The 17972-nt window shown below is 43.5% G+C and overlaps 2 protein-coding genes across 2 annotated transcripts in view; one reads left to right on the top strand and one right to left on the bottom strand.

The window, feature by feature from the left end:
* Nucleotides 1-2264: 2264 nt before the first annotated feature.
* LOC310988165 (isocitrate dehydrogenase [NAD] subunit gamma, mitochondrial-like) lies at nucleotides 2265-11610 on the bottom strand (the record flags this gene model as incomplete). Its single annotated transcript, XM_083974677.1, has 10 exons — nucleotides 2265-2381; nucleotides 3327-3482; nucleotides 4295-4441; nucleotides 5465-5567; nucleotides 5675-5808; nucleotides 7116-7248; nucleotides 7430-7490; nucleotides 8182-8297; nucleotides 8413-8510; nucleotides 11503-11610. The coding sequence occupies 10 exons, from the start codon at nucleotides 11608-11610 to the stop codon at nucleotides 2265-2267; spliced, it is 1173 nt and encodes a 390-aa protein (XP_083830803.1).
* A 2359-nt stretch (nucleotides 11611-13969) lies between these two features.
* Nucleotides 13970-17972, top strand: part of fam120c (family with sequence similarity 120 member C) — a 31797-nt gene continuing 27794 nt past the window's right edge. Inside the window, exons 1-2 of the mRNA XM_083975394.1 lie at nucleotides 13970-14042; nucleotides 14819-15903. Coding sequence (XP_083831520.1) covers nucleotides 15334-15903 — 570 coding nt within the window. The 5' untranslated portion in view covers nucleotides 13970-14042; nucleotides 14819-15333. The remainder of the gene's footprint in view (nucleotides 14043-14818; nucleotides 15904-17972) is intronic.

The raw sequence follows: 17972 nt of genomic DNA on the forward strand, positions 1-17972 counted from the left end.
ACTCATTAAAAAAAAGGAAAAAGAATTTGCCATGACACGTGAACACGTGTTGGCAATTAGTAAGAAATTATACATTATACAGCATTAATGGTCGTTCATTAGTCTGCAAAATCACGTCATCTAATTATTAATTAAACTAATTAATTAGAATTACCTGGCCCGATTTCAACCACATTTCTGCATTGGACTCCTCTCGGCCCCCCAGATGACATATTCGAATTTGGAGAAATGTGAAGAAATTAGAGTTTTGGTCAAAAAAAGACTTTTTCGACACCCGCGGGGGTTAAAAAATTTCGAAAATCGCCTCTGTCATTTTCTCCAAAACACTGGCCCGATATCAACCAAATTTCTGCGTTGGACTCCCCTCGGGCCCCCAGATGACTGGTCTATGGTCAGGCTTAGCCAGAACCATGTTTCCATAGTTACCGAGGTGGAGCTTATTTTAGCCACAGACCATGAGCAGCAACGTCCCTGGTTCATGTCCTGTCTGGGACGTCTGTGTTGCTCCCTTCACTTCCTGTCCACACCAAGGTCATTACAGTTTTAAAATGTTCATTAGTTTTTATTTTTATTTAGTTTAGTTTAGTTTTTTATTTAGTTCAGTTTTAAGTTTGTTTGCTTTTATTTTATTATTTTTTATCTCAGTTTAGTTTCAGTGAGTTCAACAAGGAGTTTTTATTTTAGAGGAATTGACTAGTTTTTATTTAGTCTTAGTGTTAGTTGTAGTTTTTATTGAGTCTTGTAGTTTTTATTTAGTCTTAGTTGTAGTTGTCCAGGTTTTAGGAGAAAGCCTCTGTCAGACCTCTGAAGATTAACTTTTTCCCTTTTAGTTGCATCCATCCCATAATGTTCCCATCAGTCCTCATCAGGCTCCATTCACTCTTCTCTACCTGTGGGTCGTACTCCCAGTCGTCCCATATTGAGCTGTGGCGTTTTCTTCCTGCAGCTTTAGACATCGACAAGAAAACTACAACTAAGCTGCTGTTATCTAACTCTACTTTACTTTACTGCAGTTTATCACTGATACCTGGAGTTTATATTTCTTTTTTTTCTATTTTATACGTTTTTAGAAAAAATGTCTTTTTTATTTTTATTTCACTTTACTAGATTATTATCACTGCTAGTTTTAATGAACTATAATAACCCTGGTCTACAGTCAGCTGTTTATAAAGACACCATCTTTAAAAGGTGATAGTTAAATCTCTTAAACATTAGATAAATGGTTTGCAATTCTTAGCTATAAGGTGTTCATTAATCTGTATGTCACAGTGAAATTCCTCTGCTGTGTTTCAGTGTTTCATGTTTAGCAGCTCTCACACACTCTTATCTCTGATTACAGAGCTGTTGCATTTTCAGTGGTTTTCATTTTAATTGAACATTTTACATTTCTTTTCAACATTTGTATTTATTTTGTTTAATATGCACTGTCGCTCTCCACAGATGAAGTTGTTAATGGAAAAATAAAGTTCTTTGAATTTAATTGCGTTTCCTTGTTGACATCATTCTTATCATTCATTTTTTTAATATCAAACAAACATTTTATTTTATTTTTTTCTGCATCTCTGCACTCAGTGACCAATATTAAATCATTGATCATTATAATAACACATGTTGATCAGAGGCGACACGGTGAGATGAGGTGGTTGTGTGGGGGGGTGTCGCCCCCCTGTGGTCTGGAGGAGTCGCTGCACAGACGAGTGTGAGGACGAATAAAAGGAGAGAGAAACAGAGTTTATTGAAGTACGTTCAGCAGCAGGACATGACGTGAGCTGCTGTGATTGGTCTAAAATCAGCTAAAATAAAAACACAGAGGAAAAAACTCTCTTCAGTTTCTCATAAATAAATAAATGAATAAATAAACATATAAATAGAACTAAAACACATGGAAAACACATGTGGGCGTGAGCCAACCTGCTGCAGCATCTTAAAGCTAAGACTTTATAAAGGTTAGTTTATATTATTAATAATATTGATCTGCTATAAATAGAGCTTTTTAAAACCCTGTGAGTTAATAAAACTGTTGCATAGATAAATATTAGATCTACATAGAGTAAAGTACAGTCAGTCTGTCTATGAGGTGTCAGCTTCTCTAGTAAACAACTCACTGGTCCTGTAACATTGCATAGGAGAGTCAGAGACGGGTCTTCATCTCTGCTGTAGGACGGGCTTCGATGTGTGTGTGTGTGTGTGTGTGTGTGTGTGTGTGTGTGTGTGTGTGTGTGTGTGTGTGTTAATGTGTGTGTCTATATGTGTTAAAGTGTGTGTTAATGTGTGTGTTCTATGATGCTCAGTGTCCGAGGCCCCGTGCTCTGAACGGCGTTCATGATGGACTGGACGACTTCGGAGGTGGAGCCCTGGCCCCCGAGGTCGGCAGTGTGAAGCTGGACGACAGAAAGAGAGAGAGAGACGGAGTCTGTCAGACACTGAAACCACCGGTTAAAGGTACAGTTCAACATTTAGTCAGATCCTCATCAAATGCACAATCCAACAACTCCACAAAATTCCCCTGTACTGTTTTTGTCTTTGTTGTGACGCAGCACTGCTCTCTGTCCGAGAGAAATTTCTCCTTCGGGAGACCAATAAATGATTTTGACTTTGACTTTTGACAACTTTCTGGTGGACAAGTTGTGACCTGCACATTCACCACGCTAGGAAATAATTATAAAACAGAAAGGTGAAATCCGGCGATCTGATTGGTTGTTAACTGTGGTATAATGAGCGTATACCACGGCCTGTCATGATGTATTACTTAAAGCAGAAGTAAGCGATCCAGTCGTTTTGGCTAACTTCGTTAGTTAGCAGCCCCCGCCCTCGTCATGGATCTATTGGTCCTCATCCCTACGTCACCACATTCACGCGCATCCCTTGGCTGCACACACAGCCCTTCATGCTGTTCTCTCTCCTCATTGGATAAAGGTTGTAGGATACAAGGAAGTATACAAGGAAAGTTTTCTCCTCGGCTTACAGCAGAGCAGAGTGACTGACAGACCCGTGTTTCAGACCAAACACTCTATAGAAGTGATTGCTGTTGGAAGATATAACTATTTAAGACTTATATTAACACAAATATTCCGCTTACTTCTGCTTTAAAGCAAGAAAACTTTCCTTGTATCCTACAACCTTTATCCAATGAGGAGAGAGAACGGCATAAAGGGGCGGTCCTCTCTGTGTGTGCAGCCAAGGGATGCGCGTGAATGTGGTGACGTAGGGACGAGGGCGGGGACTGCTAACTCCATCTGCTGACAGGAAGTTAGCCAAAACCACCGGATCGCTGACTTCTGCTTTAAATAATTACCCCCCCCCCCCCCCCCCCCCCCCCAACCTACCCGTGTCTCCGTGACGACGGACAGGATGGCTCTGCGGATCATGTGGGCGTAGCCGTGGAGCTGCAGGTGGTCGAGCAGCAGGCAGGACGCCAGCAGAATGGCGGTGGGGTTGGCCGTGTTACGGTTAGCGATGCTCTTCCCGGTGTTCCTCGTCCCCTACACACACACACACACACACACACACACACACACACACACACACACACACACACAGATAGGAGCAGCTGTGACATCACAACCATCACACCTGAGCTCACTTGCTTCTGGAAAACCTGGAAAAAACGTTGGCTAATTTCCCAGTCTTGGAAAATGAGAAAAAAAAGTCAAATGTGATTCAAAACCATCAAAATGTGGCTTCTTATTAAAATATGACCAATTTGTCATTACAACATGTGGTATTGGGCTTCATGCATTAATTATGGCTCTGGTCACTATTTTAGTAAAAAAAAAATGAGACATTGGATTTTTTAGGGCTGATGACAGTATTTTCTCATTTACAAAGTGGTACAAACTTCTGTAAAAACTTCTGACTCTAATATGTCAACAAAATAAAACAAGAATTTTGAAAGTAGCTTTATCCATTGTTCAGATTTTGGTTCTGGACATGTATGCAAATTAGCGCATATTTCATCAGATATTGCCTCATTTAAATATTTAAACGTAAAAATTGACAAAACTTGTAATACAAAAAATATTTTCCCAAGTGATAAACTTGGGAAGTTCCATGGTGATATCTGTTAGTAAATTTCTTTTACCCTATTCACCTGTAGTGTCTCCCCTTAAACTCTGAATCAACGGATGCTTGAAAAAACAAAGTCTATATTCTCAGTGGATTAAATGAATGTGTGCATGTGCAGATCTGGTCCATCTCTGTGTGTGTGTGTGTGTGTGTGTGTGTGTGTGTGTGTGTGTGTGTGTGTGTGTGTGTGTGTGTGTGTGTGTGTGTGTGTGTGTGTGTGTCCTCTCACCGTCTCAAACACTGCGTAGTCCTTTCCATAGTTGGCCCCTGGCACCAGGCCGGGGCCCCCGACCAGACCGGCACACACGTTACTCACTACGTTGCCGTACAGGTTGGGCATCACCATGACGTCGAACTGCTGCGGCCTGGACACCAGCTGACACACACACACACAGTGTTGGGCACGTTAGTTTTAGAAAGTAATTACTTGTAGTTACCCCCAAAAAGTACATTATAAAGGTAAGTAATAACTACAAAAAGTAACTATTGTGTTAGTTTTTTTTATTTTCAGTGTAAAACTTTTTTACTCCAGTTCTCAGAAAGGAGCATCGGAGGAGGAGGAGAGCTGCATCAGACTTGTAGAGAAACCCACACACACTTTCTTCTCACTTGAAACATTTATTAAGCATCGTTTCAGGTTTCTATACAAGTTAGTTTTTTTTTTTAATAAAATGCTCAAATATGTCAAATTACTCCCGTTTATCTGGAACTAACCACACACAGGGACACTGAGTGAGTTGGTTAGTTCCAGATAAACCGCTCTTTTTTCCCACTGGCTGATAGACAACAAAATAAATGTGTATATAACGTATATCTACAGTACACTTTAAAGGGATAGTTCAACATTTTGGCAAATTGGCCCATTGCCATAATCCCTGTAGTCATAGCAGTAGGTTCGTTACCTTTAATTGTCGGTGCAAGCTATTTTTAGAACGGCGGAGCAGAGCCGTGAGCTGCTCAGAGCTACGCTACGGAGGCTCATGGGATTTCTTGGTTTCCTCATGAAACTCATCAAATACACAATCCAACAGCTCACGGCTCTGCTCCGCCGTTCTAAAAATAGCTTGCACCGACAATTAAAGGTAACGAACCTACTGCTATGACTATAGGGATTATGGCAATGGGCCATTTTGCCAAAATGTTGAACTATCCCTTTAACAGGTGTGTTATTATTTAGTGACAGGACTTCTTGAGTCAAGTAACGGTGCATTTTATTGTCAATAACGGCGTTATAACGGGGGAACAGTTCGTTTTAGTTATGCTGTTATTCCCGTTACTGCACACAGACTGCTGGGTTATTATATTATATATTATTATAAATTATCATTATGTGTTATTATATTATTATAAATTATTAAATTATTAATATGAGTTATTCTTGTTATAGAGCAGCAGCCACCTGCATCGTAGTGTTGTCCACTATCATGCTGTCGAAGGCGATCTCTGGGTAACCGCTGGCAACCTCCTTACAGCACTCCAGGAACAGGCCGTCAGCCAACTTCCTGCTCACACACACACACACACACACACACACACACACATTATATATATTACAATGCATGCTGGGACATGACAGGTAGGTGAAGAGGCAGCTGACGCAGACACTGACATGATGTTTGCTTTGTGCACAGCGGTGACTCGGCGGCGTCCTTTCTCCCGCGCCGTCCTGAAGGCGTAGTCGGCGATACGCAGAGACTTGGTCCTGGTGATGATCTTCAGACACTCGACCACACCCGGGACGTTCTGCAGAGAGAAGACACACACACACACACACACACACACACACACACACACACACACACACACACACACACACACACACACACACACACACACACACACACACACACACACACACACACAGGTGGAGCCGTTATCCATAAGGTCCAACTCCAATTACAGCCGGTTAATTATGTGATAATGTCAAGAAATAGCCTAGAATAGAAATAATGGTCAGTTTCATAGTAATGTCTAGAAATATCGCCAAGAAATAACAATTAATTGCGTCATAATGTGTAGAAATAACAGTCAGTTTCATGATGTCGAGAAATGAAGCCAAGAAATAGAGATTGTTTGCGTAGAAATAGCCCAGAAATAACGGTCAATTGCAACTTAGGACTTGGTGGAGAAAAATTCTGGCCTTTCCCAAAAAATTCAAAGCATAAAAAGCATGTGTAATCTATTACCTTTCTGAAAAACATGATAGAGTTTCTACTTCTTTTGTGTTCAGTTTAATGATGCATTGGATTTAGCTTCAGTGCTACCATCTTTTCTACCAGTGGTTCTCATATTTTTTTCTTTAGCAACCCTTTACCACCCACAACTACCCAGCCATTATCATTGGATAGTTATTAATGGTTCTGAAGGCAAATATGTGATTTCAAAAGTCGCTGTACACTGAACATTGCACATTAGTGAGTTTTACACCATCTTCCTGTGTGATATTTCACAATAAAAGCCTAATTAAGAAATTAATGGAGGCTGTCCTGTCCACTGAAACTAAAAAGACAAAGGAAAGTGATTCAAAACCATCAAAATGTGGCTTCTTATTAAAATATGACCAATTTCCCATTACAACGTGTGGTATTGGGCTTTAGGCATTAATTATGGCTCCAGTCACTATTTTAGTAAAATGATAACAGCCTGTAAGAGGTTGCTCAATAAAATGATATTTTATCGTTTTAAGTACCCCTTGCAATTACACCAAGTACCACTAGGGGTCCGAGTACCGCTGGTTGAGAAACACTGCCCTGTATTATGCTGTTCCTATTCACGGTCGGAGATATTATAGACACCACTGCACTGCACTGCACTGTAAATAAATCATCACAACAAGGAAAAAGCTGTTTCTCTGCTGATAGAACGAAGATCAGATCATCTCTGTCTGAGAACAGCCTCCTCAACATGGCTATTAAATTGTTAATTCAACATATAAAAAACATATAATATATACATTGACCATCAGGAAAACGATTTAGGGGTCAAAAATGACCGGAATTCTCTTTTAAAGGGTAACTAGACTAAAATATAAAACACACACAAACACACACCTCGTGCTCCAGGCTGCTGTACTCTCCCTCCGTGTTCTCCCTGATGATCATGATGTCGATGTTCTTGTGACGAGACCTCACTCCAGGCAGAGACTGACAGTGCATCACGTTGGCGTACAGGTCCAGAGTGGTGCTGCACAGACAAGAGGTGTGTTCATGCATGTGTGTGTTCATGTGTTCATGTGTGTGTGTGTCACTGTGGACTGTCTCTGTGCAGGCTTGTCTCTCTAGTTTCTACCAGAACTAGACCGAAGCTTCTTCAGGTGTGGACCAGGTGAGGTGAAGAACAGGTGTGATGACGGTGTTGGACTCACCGCAGCAGGTTGTTCCTGGACTTGTAGGACGGAGGCAGGTTGTGGTTGGTCTCGATGTTTCCTGTGAGGACAAACACATGAACACACATGAAGACATGAAGACGACTGACGGGTGCAGTAGATACCGTAGATACAGTAGATACAACAGTACAGTGTTAGAGTCCACATCTTCAAGGTCTTGGTCTTGTCTCGGTCTTTTTCTCCAGACCAGTCACCGATGGGTCTCTGATCAATTTAACGTTTTCATTTAGGGTTAGCTGATACCTGCAGAGCTGATGGTCCTCAGGTTCACCACGCTATGAGATAATAACAGAACGTTACCAGATTTAGAGGTAAATTCATGCAAAACCGCTGATGTGCGTTGCCTTCAGGGGCAGTTTTTCATCAAGCAGTCTCTGCATTTCCCTCTAAAACAACTCTGTCTGGTAACGTTGTGTTATTATCTCATAGCGTGGTGAATGTGCAGGTCACAACTTGTCCAACAGAGCGTTTTGGAGTTGTTGGATTGTGTATTTGATGAGTTTGATGAGGGAAACCAAGAAATCCCATGAGCCTCCGTAGCGTAGCTCTGAGCAGCTCACGGCTCTGCTCCGCCGTTCTAAAAACAGCTTGCACCGACAATTAAAGGTAACGAACCTACTGCTATGACTACAGGGATTATGGCAATGGGCCAATTTGCCAAAATGTTGAACTATCCCTTTAAATAAACCAAATGAATAAAATAAAACGACGGGACATGAAAGAGCACCAACCTTTGAGGGCGACACCGTTGCGTCTGATGGCCGTTATGGCGTTGTTGATGTCGTCCTCTGAGTCCATGGACGAGTCCACGTTGACGATTTCAAAGTCCACAGGGACACAGCAGAACCTGGTGATGGAGCCCATGATGGCAGCACATGGCCTCTGAGTGGTTACTGTGGCAACCGTGTGTATGCGTGTGTGTGTGTGTCAGTGTGCGTGAGTGTGTGTGTGTTACATCTCACCTGAATAATTCACGGACATGGTACGCCAGCTCTGGTCCTATTCCGTCTCCAGGGATCAGAGTCACGGTGTGTCTGCCTCCGTACCGAGCAGGAGGAGGCTGCCACACACACACACACACACACACAGTAAGGATACAATACAGTGAACGTGTCCTGACCATCCACCATCTGAGACTCTGAGCTACTGAACAGTTAAAGGGATAGTTCAACATTTTGGCAAATTGGCCCATTGCCATAATCCCTACGCTACGGAGGCTCATGGGATTTCTTGGTTTCCCTCATCAAATACACAATCCAACAACTCCAAAATGCTCTGGTGGACAAGTTGTGACCTGCACATTCACCACGCTATGAGATAATAACACAACGTTACCAGACAGAGTTGTTTTAGAGGTAAATACAGAGACTGCTTGCTGAAAAATTGTCCCTGAAGGCAACGCGCATCAGCGGTTTTGCATGAATTTACCTCTAAAACAACTCTGTCTGGTAACGTTCTGTTATTATCTCATAGTGTGGTGAATGTGCAGGTCACAACTTGTCCACCAGAGCGTTTTGGAGTTGTTGGATTGTGTATTTGATGAGCTTGATGAGGGAAACCAAGAAATCCCATGAGCCTCTGTAGCGTAGCTCTGAGCAGCTCACGGCTCTGCTCCGCCGTTCTGAAAATAGCTTGCACCGACAATTAAAGGTAATAAACCTACTGCTATGACTATAGGGATTATGGCAATGGACCAATTTGCCAAAATGTTGAACTATCCCTTTAACTAGTCTTCCTAATAAACTGACACGTGTCACTCATACTAATACAACATCATGCTACCGTGTGTGTGTGTGTGTGTGTGTTGTGAGCAGCCGTACTCACTATGATCTGTCGTGGAGGGAGGAGGGGTTGAGAGCGGAGGAGAGAAAACAGGAAGGTTAGTGGGAGGAGGAGGGGGAGACACCGACACACGTGTGTGTGGGTGTGTGCGTGTGTGCAGCAGGTCAGGGGGTCACTGAGGTGTGTAACACTGGGTGAACAGGGAGGTCAAAGGTCAACCTCTCTCTCTCTCCATGACTTACAGTGTAGGTGGAAGTGTTTCTGCTGGAGGAGGCAGCAGCTCCGACCTGAGAACAGACACACACTTCAGAAAACAAGAAAACACACACACACACCTGTTAAACGTTAAAGGAGCATTATCGCAAATCCAAATTCTTAATTCGGCCACTAGATGGAGCCAGGCGGAGCTTATCAGATATAAACAAGTGGGCAGCTGTCAGAGAGAGAGAGCAGCCTTGTTTAGTCCCCCCCTCCTCCCTCCTCCCTCCTCCCCCCTCCTCCTCCCTCACGTGCAATCGCGGGAAAAAGAAAACTCGCTAGTGGAAGCGGCAGCTCTACGTCGCGCACAACCACAACAGCAACTGCAACTTCCTCCTCCTTAATAACGCTGAGAGGACAGCTGAAGAAAGACACGGGACGTGGAGACAAAGTGTTCTACCGAGCGATTCAGTGACTGTAAGCAGCCTAACACTGCTACATTACAATTTACTGTTGCATTTTTCCGGTTCGGAGGTCGGATTTGCGAGTTCCGAGTGCAATTGAACGCAGCAAGCGCCGGGCCGGCTTGGATCATAACAAAGACAAATTCTGCATTTGCCCCACGGACACTATACTGTTGGCGATTTTTTTTTGTAAATTTAGTTATGGCTCCCCCAGACCCATCTTTTGCATATTTCAGCTTATTTTATGCTATTACTGCTGTATTTGCGATAATGCTCCTTTAACTGTATGTTTTACATTCACTGTTTAATATTTACTTTAATATTAACTGTGTAATATTCACTGTTATAGTTACTTTGATATTAACTGTGTAATATTCACTCTTTGATATTCACTGTAGCCTATTTACTGTTTAATATTCACGCTTTAATATTTACTATAATATTCACTGTACTGTGTAATATTTAGCCTACTGTTCACTGTTTAATATTTAACACTCTATGCACATATTTAACACTGTTTTCTATTAACTGTTTAATGTTTAATATTCATGCTTTAATATTAACTGTGTAACAAACGGATCTAAAATCCAACATGGCCGCCCACAGCCAACAACAACATGAGCGTCGCTCACGTTTTACGACTGTTTTACGTGACGCAGCACGACGTCTCCATGGTGACGGCCCAGCATCAATACTAGAGCTAACCCTAACCCTGTTGCTGCAGTAGCCTACCATGGATCAATAATAGATCTACAATAGATCAATAATAGACCCGTGCAGAACAGAACAGACAGACTACTATCTGCTGCTGCTGCTGCTCAGTTTGTTTCAGTGTTTGAAGCAGTTTGATGAACCAACAGGTGAAAACCGGTTTAGATTAGCTACATGCTAACTGGGCTACAGCAGGTGTTTCCATGGTAACAGTTTACCTGAACTAGGCTATGTCACCTGAGCTGATATGACTCATTTAGTTTCCCTCAGTCTAAACATTGTTTTTTATTTTAGTGTTAATGTGACTCATGTAGGCTACTAGTGAAACAATAAGTCATTTTTTAGGCTATGGGGATGGAGGAGGAGGAGAAAAGGGGGAGAAGAGGAGGAGAAGAAAAGGAGGAGGAGGAGGAGGAGGAGGAGAGGAAGAGAAAAGGAGGAGAAGAAGGGGAGGAGGAGGAGGAATAAATGAGGAGGTTGTAGCCTACTGAAGAACACCAGAGAAACATGTAAAACATCAGAGCAGGTGATGATGACCTGACTTCTGTTCAGACTTTTTTCTCTGCGTCCGGTCGGTGACTCGGTGTTTTATAACCGACACAGTCACCGGAGCCATGATGATCCACCATCAGTCACCGACACATCACCGACCTATATTCTCCTGTAACAAGCTACTAGTTACCGACACACAGACAGACTAGACTACAGCTGCTCTAACCGCCTGTTAACGGTAGGTCGGTCGGTCTGTTGCCGGTGAGCACAGACCGACCGACCGACACCGACTGACACCGACAGACAGAGCGTTAATCTGCTTAACTCTCCGCTGCTGCTGCTGCTGCTGCTGCTGCTGCTGGGGGGGAAGAAACAGACAGAATAATGAGCCGGTACCGGTCTGACCTGAGGAGAGAGCAGAGCCCGGTCCCGGAGCGCCTTCCCCCCGGACCACCGGAGCCCCAGCACCGGCCGCAGGACGCCGGACAGAGCGCGCACAGACCGGGCAGACATGGTCACCAACACCGACACTGACACCAGGGATGGAGGGAGTAGGGACCAGCCGGGGGCGAGCTGCGCGTTCACACTTAATCTCTCTCTCTCTCTCTCTCTCTCTCTCTCTCTCTCTCTCTCTCTCTCTCTCTCTCTCTCTCTCTCTCTCTCTCTCTCTCTCTCTCACGCACGCACGCACGCACGCACGCACACACACACACACACACACACACACACACACACACACACACACGAACTGATTCATACAAGAACTTGATAAGGTTCTACTCACAAATAAATCTGTTGAAATGTCATGTTTTTTAATTGTATTATTTTGCATGGATGTCTGCTCATGATAAAACAAAATATTTACATTTATGTTTGGATATGATACAGTTTGTTTTTACCCCCAATTTCCAGTGAATTCCCATAAATTCCCTATAATTCCCATGGAAAGTTTCCAATTTGGAATATTTCCCAAATTCCCCAGCTTAATTTCCCATGGAAAGTTTCTGGAAATTTACCGGAAATTTCCCACCCTTTTGCAACCCCTACCCAAGTTTAAAGCTTTTTTTTAATGGTAGCCTAAATTAAAAACCTTCAACCTCCTGATATGAAATAAAATTGTTTATTTTATTAAACTATTGTTTGCAAAGCACAAATGACACTTTGTGATATTTTTAGACGTGACATTCAAATGACACTTTCCTCTTTTATTTCACTGACTTTAATCATGCATGTATTATATTTAGTGGTTTCTCACTAAGTCAACGCAGACCAGCTCTGTGACCCCGAGGGAGTTCTTCTGCACATCACTTCATGTTGTCACATGCAGTGTGTTAAAGATACAGACTTTCAGATGTATTGACTCATATGAATGACATAATGTGATCGCTCACTCTCTGCTTTGCATGTTTATGTGTTTGTTTCTTCCTACCGTGCACCAATGTTTAACCGTGTTGTGATTAATTTGCATTGGACTATTCTGATTCTCTGGTGAATCTGTGTCTTTTCTGCAGCAGTTTTATGTCATTTGAAAGTAAGTTTTGCAGGATTTGTGGTAATAAAATAAATAACTACTTGACTTCATTTGAGTTAATCCTTCTCCTCCTCCTCCAGTTCTGGTTGAGCAGGCCACCATCAGGCAGGCAAATGTTATCAGACACAACTCAGGCACTTTTCCCTGAATACAAACTTTTAAATTGAGGAAGTAGATGCAGTGTTCCTCTGTGCAGGAACAACCACTCAAATGTTTATGTTTTCTATACTCCTCATGTTAAGACATTCTTGGAGACAACCATGTTGATATTTATTGCATGTTTTTAGCACTTGAGCTTTTCTGTACTGTTTTGCAGCATTGTCCTTTGTCCAAGACAAATACAATGACTTTGACTAATGTAAAAAATAAATAAATAGGCTACTAACCACTGCTCTGATAGTCTCTAGGCTAGTAATCAACCAGATAACCCTCTCTGACCTGCTCTGGTGTGGGAAGGAGGGCAGCAGCAGGGTTGTTGCCCCTCCTGTCTGGTGGCCCATGCTCCTGTCAGGCCTCGGTCTGTAGGATGTTTATTTTATTATCATCATGTGTAGCCCTGATGATGAGAGAGAAGACAGACAGACAGAGGGAGGGGGGGGGGGATGTAACGCAGGCAGACACCGGGCAGCTGCATTACTTGGAGCTGGCTCCGTGTCACCATGCCAACCTGAACAGACCCCGAGGCCGCTGGCCTACTTACTACTATCACTGTGTTACAGTCATCTGTCTGTTTCAAGAGGCTGAGCCGGACTGGGCCACCGGGGGGCGACAGACTCAACGCCATTCTACCTGTTACACTTCAGACAGATTCATGTTTCAACCAACTCACCACTAACTCATCTTTAACCTGTTAACTCACCTATTTTTTTTTTTTTTTTCCATTACTTAATATTATCTCCTGCATCACTGCTGGAGCATTAGATGAGACTGAGAGCAACTAAAAGGCAGAGATTTCTTTCTTTTCTTTTTTTTTTTTTTTTTTTTAGCATCAACGTTTACCTACTACGGACGTTAAATTATGAATATTAAGGGGTCATATTTTTTTTAATGTTGAGCGGGTAAATATTTGTACACATGGATGCCGGTGTTTCTACTTGAATCACTTGTGGAGCTCTTGGAGAAATTCTACTCCTGCTTTTTTTTTTTTTTTTTTAACCTCCGGTCCATCCAACCGTCGTTATCCCTCTCCGCTGGTACTTGTAGTTTTCTCTCCTCTGCTCACAGCGGCGCCGCCAATCGGACGTGATGTCGTCATCGAACTCCATCTCCCGTCGTCCCCTGCGGCGGCGGCGGCGCCTCCTCCTCCACTCCGCCTTTTCCCTCCTCCCACTGACTCCACTCCACTGGGCCGCGAGGAAGTCGCAAGATGGCTGATGTCGCCTGGAAGTAACGTTCCCCTCCGCAACATGAAGCCGTGAGTGTGGAAGAAAGCGAGGGAGGCACCATCGGGCTTTTATTTTTTTGTTTTTTATTTTTTATTTTAGTTACTTTTTCTTTTTTATTTCGTTAAAAACATCCATCATCATCTCATTCCGCGTCGTCGTGTCTGTGTCCAGCCTAAAAAAAACCCCGGACTTGTCTTCGGGAGTTGACGCGTCAAATCACGCCGGGGACCCTGCCAGTTAGCGGCTAACGGCTAAGGAGCTAACGCGGCTAACAGTTAGCAGCTAACGAGCTAACGGCTAACACACCGTTAGTTTAGTCAGACACACAGCTCCTTAGTTCTGTTTTTAATCCATGTGCTGAGGTCCAACAGAACCAAAAAAGTCCAAACAGTTTTAATTTGTAATTAATTAATTATTATTATTTTATTTTTTTTAGAAACAAGCTGCTCGGTGTACCATCATGTCCATCATCCAGCCTGTTGGTTGCTAACTAAACTAACTAACTAACTAATGCGCAGTGTTTTTTCCATGTGCATAAAAAACCAGCAGCAGGATCACTATTATTACTATTAGTATAAACAATATTATTATTATTTTTGCAGGCATTTCTCACCACCAACAACAACAACACCCACACCCAGCTACAGCCACCACGGTTCCGGTTCCGTTACCTGCTGCTGCTGCCCGTCTGAAAGGCTGCTGCTGCTGCTGTGGTGGTGGTTGTTGTTGTTGTGTTAAATGTTAAAGCCAAATTATGGGAGAAGAAGGAAATAGAAACATGTGGAACTTTTTTCTCTGGCTGTAGGTAGCTGGTAGCTGTAGCTGCACTGGCCTGGCCCCGGCCTGGCCTGGCCTTGCTGCTGGCATCTCACCAAAAATAATAATCCACCACCACAGGAGGAGGGATGGACACTAAACCGAGCAGCAGCCACCGCCACAACCAAAACTGAAAGAAAGAGAGAACATTTGGGGCCTTTTTTTTCTTTTTTAAATTTTTATTTTATATTTTGGATCAGTCGGAACCGGGACAGAGGTTCGGCTGACAGACAGACAGGGTCGTGCAGCAGCGTAGTGACTCATTTCACTGGCTGTGACACACACACACATACACAGACAGACAGAGGAGTTGTTGTGTTTGCAGGGTTAACGAAACTACAGTTTTAGTCACTACACCGGAGACCAGTTAGCTCTGCCTGGGGTGCACAGCTAGCTGCAGCCCCCCACCCTCCCTACACCACCAAACCACCAACCACCACCACGGCGTACAGAACCTACTCGGAGCCCGCTCCCGGCCAGACACACCGGCTCAACAACACCGTCATGGGAGTGCAGGGTTTCCAAGAGTACCTAGAGAAGCGGTGTCCCGGAGCTGCGGTCCCGGTGGACCTGCTGAAGCTCGCCCGGACCGCGGCTCGCCAGCCCCCTCCTCACCACCACCACCATCATCCACACCACCATCCACACCATCCACACCACCACCACCATCCGCACCACCCACATCACCCCGGCGGGCCCATGCCTCCCCCGCCGCTGCCTCCGCCCGCCAGGATCTTGATCGACGCTGACTCCGGCCTGCAGCGGCTGTACGGCGGCTACCAGACGGACTGGGTGTGCGGCGGCGAGTGGAACGCCATGCTGGGCTACCTGGCCGCGCTGTCGCAGGCCTGCCTGTACCAGGGCGGCCTGGAGCTGGTCGTGGTGTTCAACGGCACGCTGGGGAAGGAGCGCTGGCCCGAGTGGGCGCGGCGAGCCCAGGGCCAGCGGCAGACGGCGCAGCTGATAGTCAACCACGTCGGCAGCAAGGCCACCCCGCCTCCCCGGGCATGGTTCCTGCCCCCGGCCTGCCTCAGCCACTGCGTCCGCCTCGCCATGTTCCGCTTCAGAGTGCGGGTGAGCTATACACTGTTGTTCATGTATATAATAATGATGATGATGATAATAATAATAACCAGCGCTCCAGATTCAAATTCTACAGTAAATATACAGCATATACAGCTCTGGAAAAAATAGAGATCATAAATCGTCTTCTCTACATGTATTAATGGCAGCCATCGATTCCAGTGTCTATTGAACTCCAACACAAGCACACCTCACTCTACTTAGCTGATCACCTGTAAGATTATGAATAAACACTGATGCGATTCAAAATTGGGATTATTCCACCAATTTTGATTTCTAAACTCTTCCTAAGTTTAAAAAGTAGCGTTGTGTTGTTTTAAAATGAATAAACTGCATTATATAATGATAATAATCAGCTCTCCAGACTCAAATTCTACAGTAAATATATACAGCTCTGGAAAAAAATAGAGATCACTCCAAAATGTTCTTAATAAATCGGCTTCTCTACATGTATTAATGGCAGCCATCGATTCCAGTGTCTATTGAACTCCAACACAAGCACACCTCACTCTACTTAGCTGAACACCTGAACCAAATCATATTTATTGAGGAAGAAAGATTATAAATAAATAAAAAGAAAACACTGCTGCGATTAAAAATTGGGATTATTCCACCAATTTTGATTCCTAAACTCTTCCTAAGTTTAAAAAGTAGTGTTGTGTTGTTTTAAAACGAATATGAACTTGTTTTCTTTGCATTATACAAGGTCTGAAAACACCAGAATTTTTTTGTTATTTTGACCTGTTGACATTTTCTGCAAATAGATGCTCTAAATGACACTATTTTTATTTCCAGTTTGGGAGAAATTTTGTCAGTAGGTTATAGAATCAAACAAACGTGTTCATTTTATTCAAACACATAGCTATGAATAGTAAAACCAGAGGAACTGATCATTTTGAAGTGGTCTCTTAATTTTTTCCAGAGCTGTATATACTGTATATAATGATGATGATAATAATCAGCGCTCCAGACTCAAATTCGAGAGTAAATGTTTCATCTATTTGCGCATGTGCAGCCAGTTTAGTTGCTGGATTTTTCTCTAAAAGCTGGTGAAACGTAGAAGGGACCCAGAGAGAATCTGATATCTGTCATCATCACAGGTGTCAGGTTAATGTGTGTGAGGATTATGAATGAAGAGGAAATGTGAATATTTGCTTTGCAAGTTGATTTTTACAGTGTTCGTCATCTCTACATTTTCTGCCTGAGCTCCTAATATGTTAAGTTAGAGGGGGGGTCCCTCCCTGTGCTTCTAGTAAAAAACAAACCGAGTCTGGAGCCCTGAATAATAACAACGGCTGTGTGTGTGTGTGTGAACTGTTGTGTTGTATTGTGGTCATGTCCTGTAACGTAACAACCGGCCTGTAGCTTACATCATCCACGCTGCTGCTTTAGCTCCGTCCAGTTTAGTCAGAGTGAGTCCGTCCACCAGTACCGGTACCGGTCTAGGTCCGCCCGGGTTGGTCAGTCACTCTGGGTCCTGGATGATGGATCCTCCTCCTCCTCCTCCTCCTCCTCCTCCTCCTCTTCCTGCTGCAGCCCGATCTGCTCTGCTCTCATGATGTAACTGGGATGGTCTACTGGGAGGAGACATGTTTCCAGTGCAACAGATATTTTAGCAGTGTGAGGCCGAGGCTGCTCTCTCCGTGTCTGTGTGTGTCTGTATGTGTGTGTGTATATACAAACCTGTGCTTTACAACATGACCCAGTCTAGCCTAGCCTCCTCCTATATATATATTACATAACATGAACCCAGTGAACCTTTCATACATTGTTGAACCGCTGCTGAGTGGAAGGACTATTTATAGACCCCAGAGCCTGACAGGGCTGCTCTTCTACTACTGGTTTCATTTCATGCTTCTTCTCAATTAGAGTTCATGAAAGATTAAAGTATTAAATTAATAGTTTTAATTTTTATGCATTTGACCTACTATTGACATATTAGCATAAAATCTGATATAGAATATAGAAAGGTAAATGAGTGACATGTTACAGGACTAAGTGACATAAAGAAATGTGTTTTAAGTAAAAATCTTTCAATGTGACCGATTAACTTTAACATT

Source organism: Trachurus trachurus, assembly GCF_905171665.1.
Source record: "Trachurus trachurus genome assembly, chromosome: 7".
In the NCBI taxonomy this organism is placed as follows: Eukaryota; Metazoa; Chordata; class Actinopteri; order Carangiformes; family Carangidae; genus Trachurus; species Trachurus trachurus.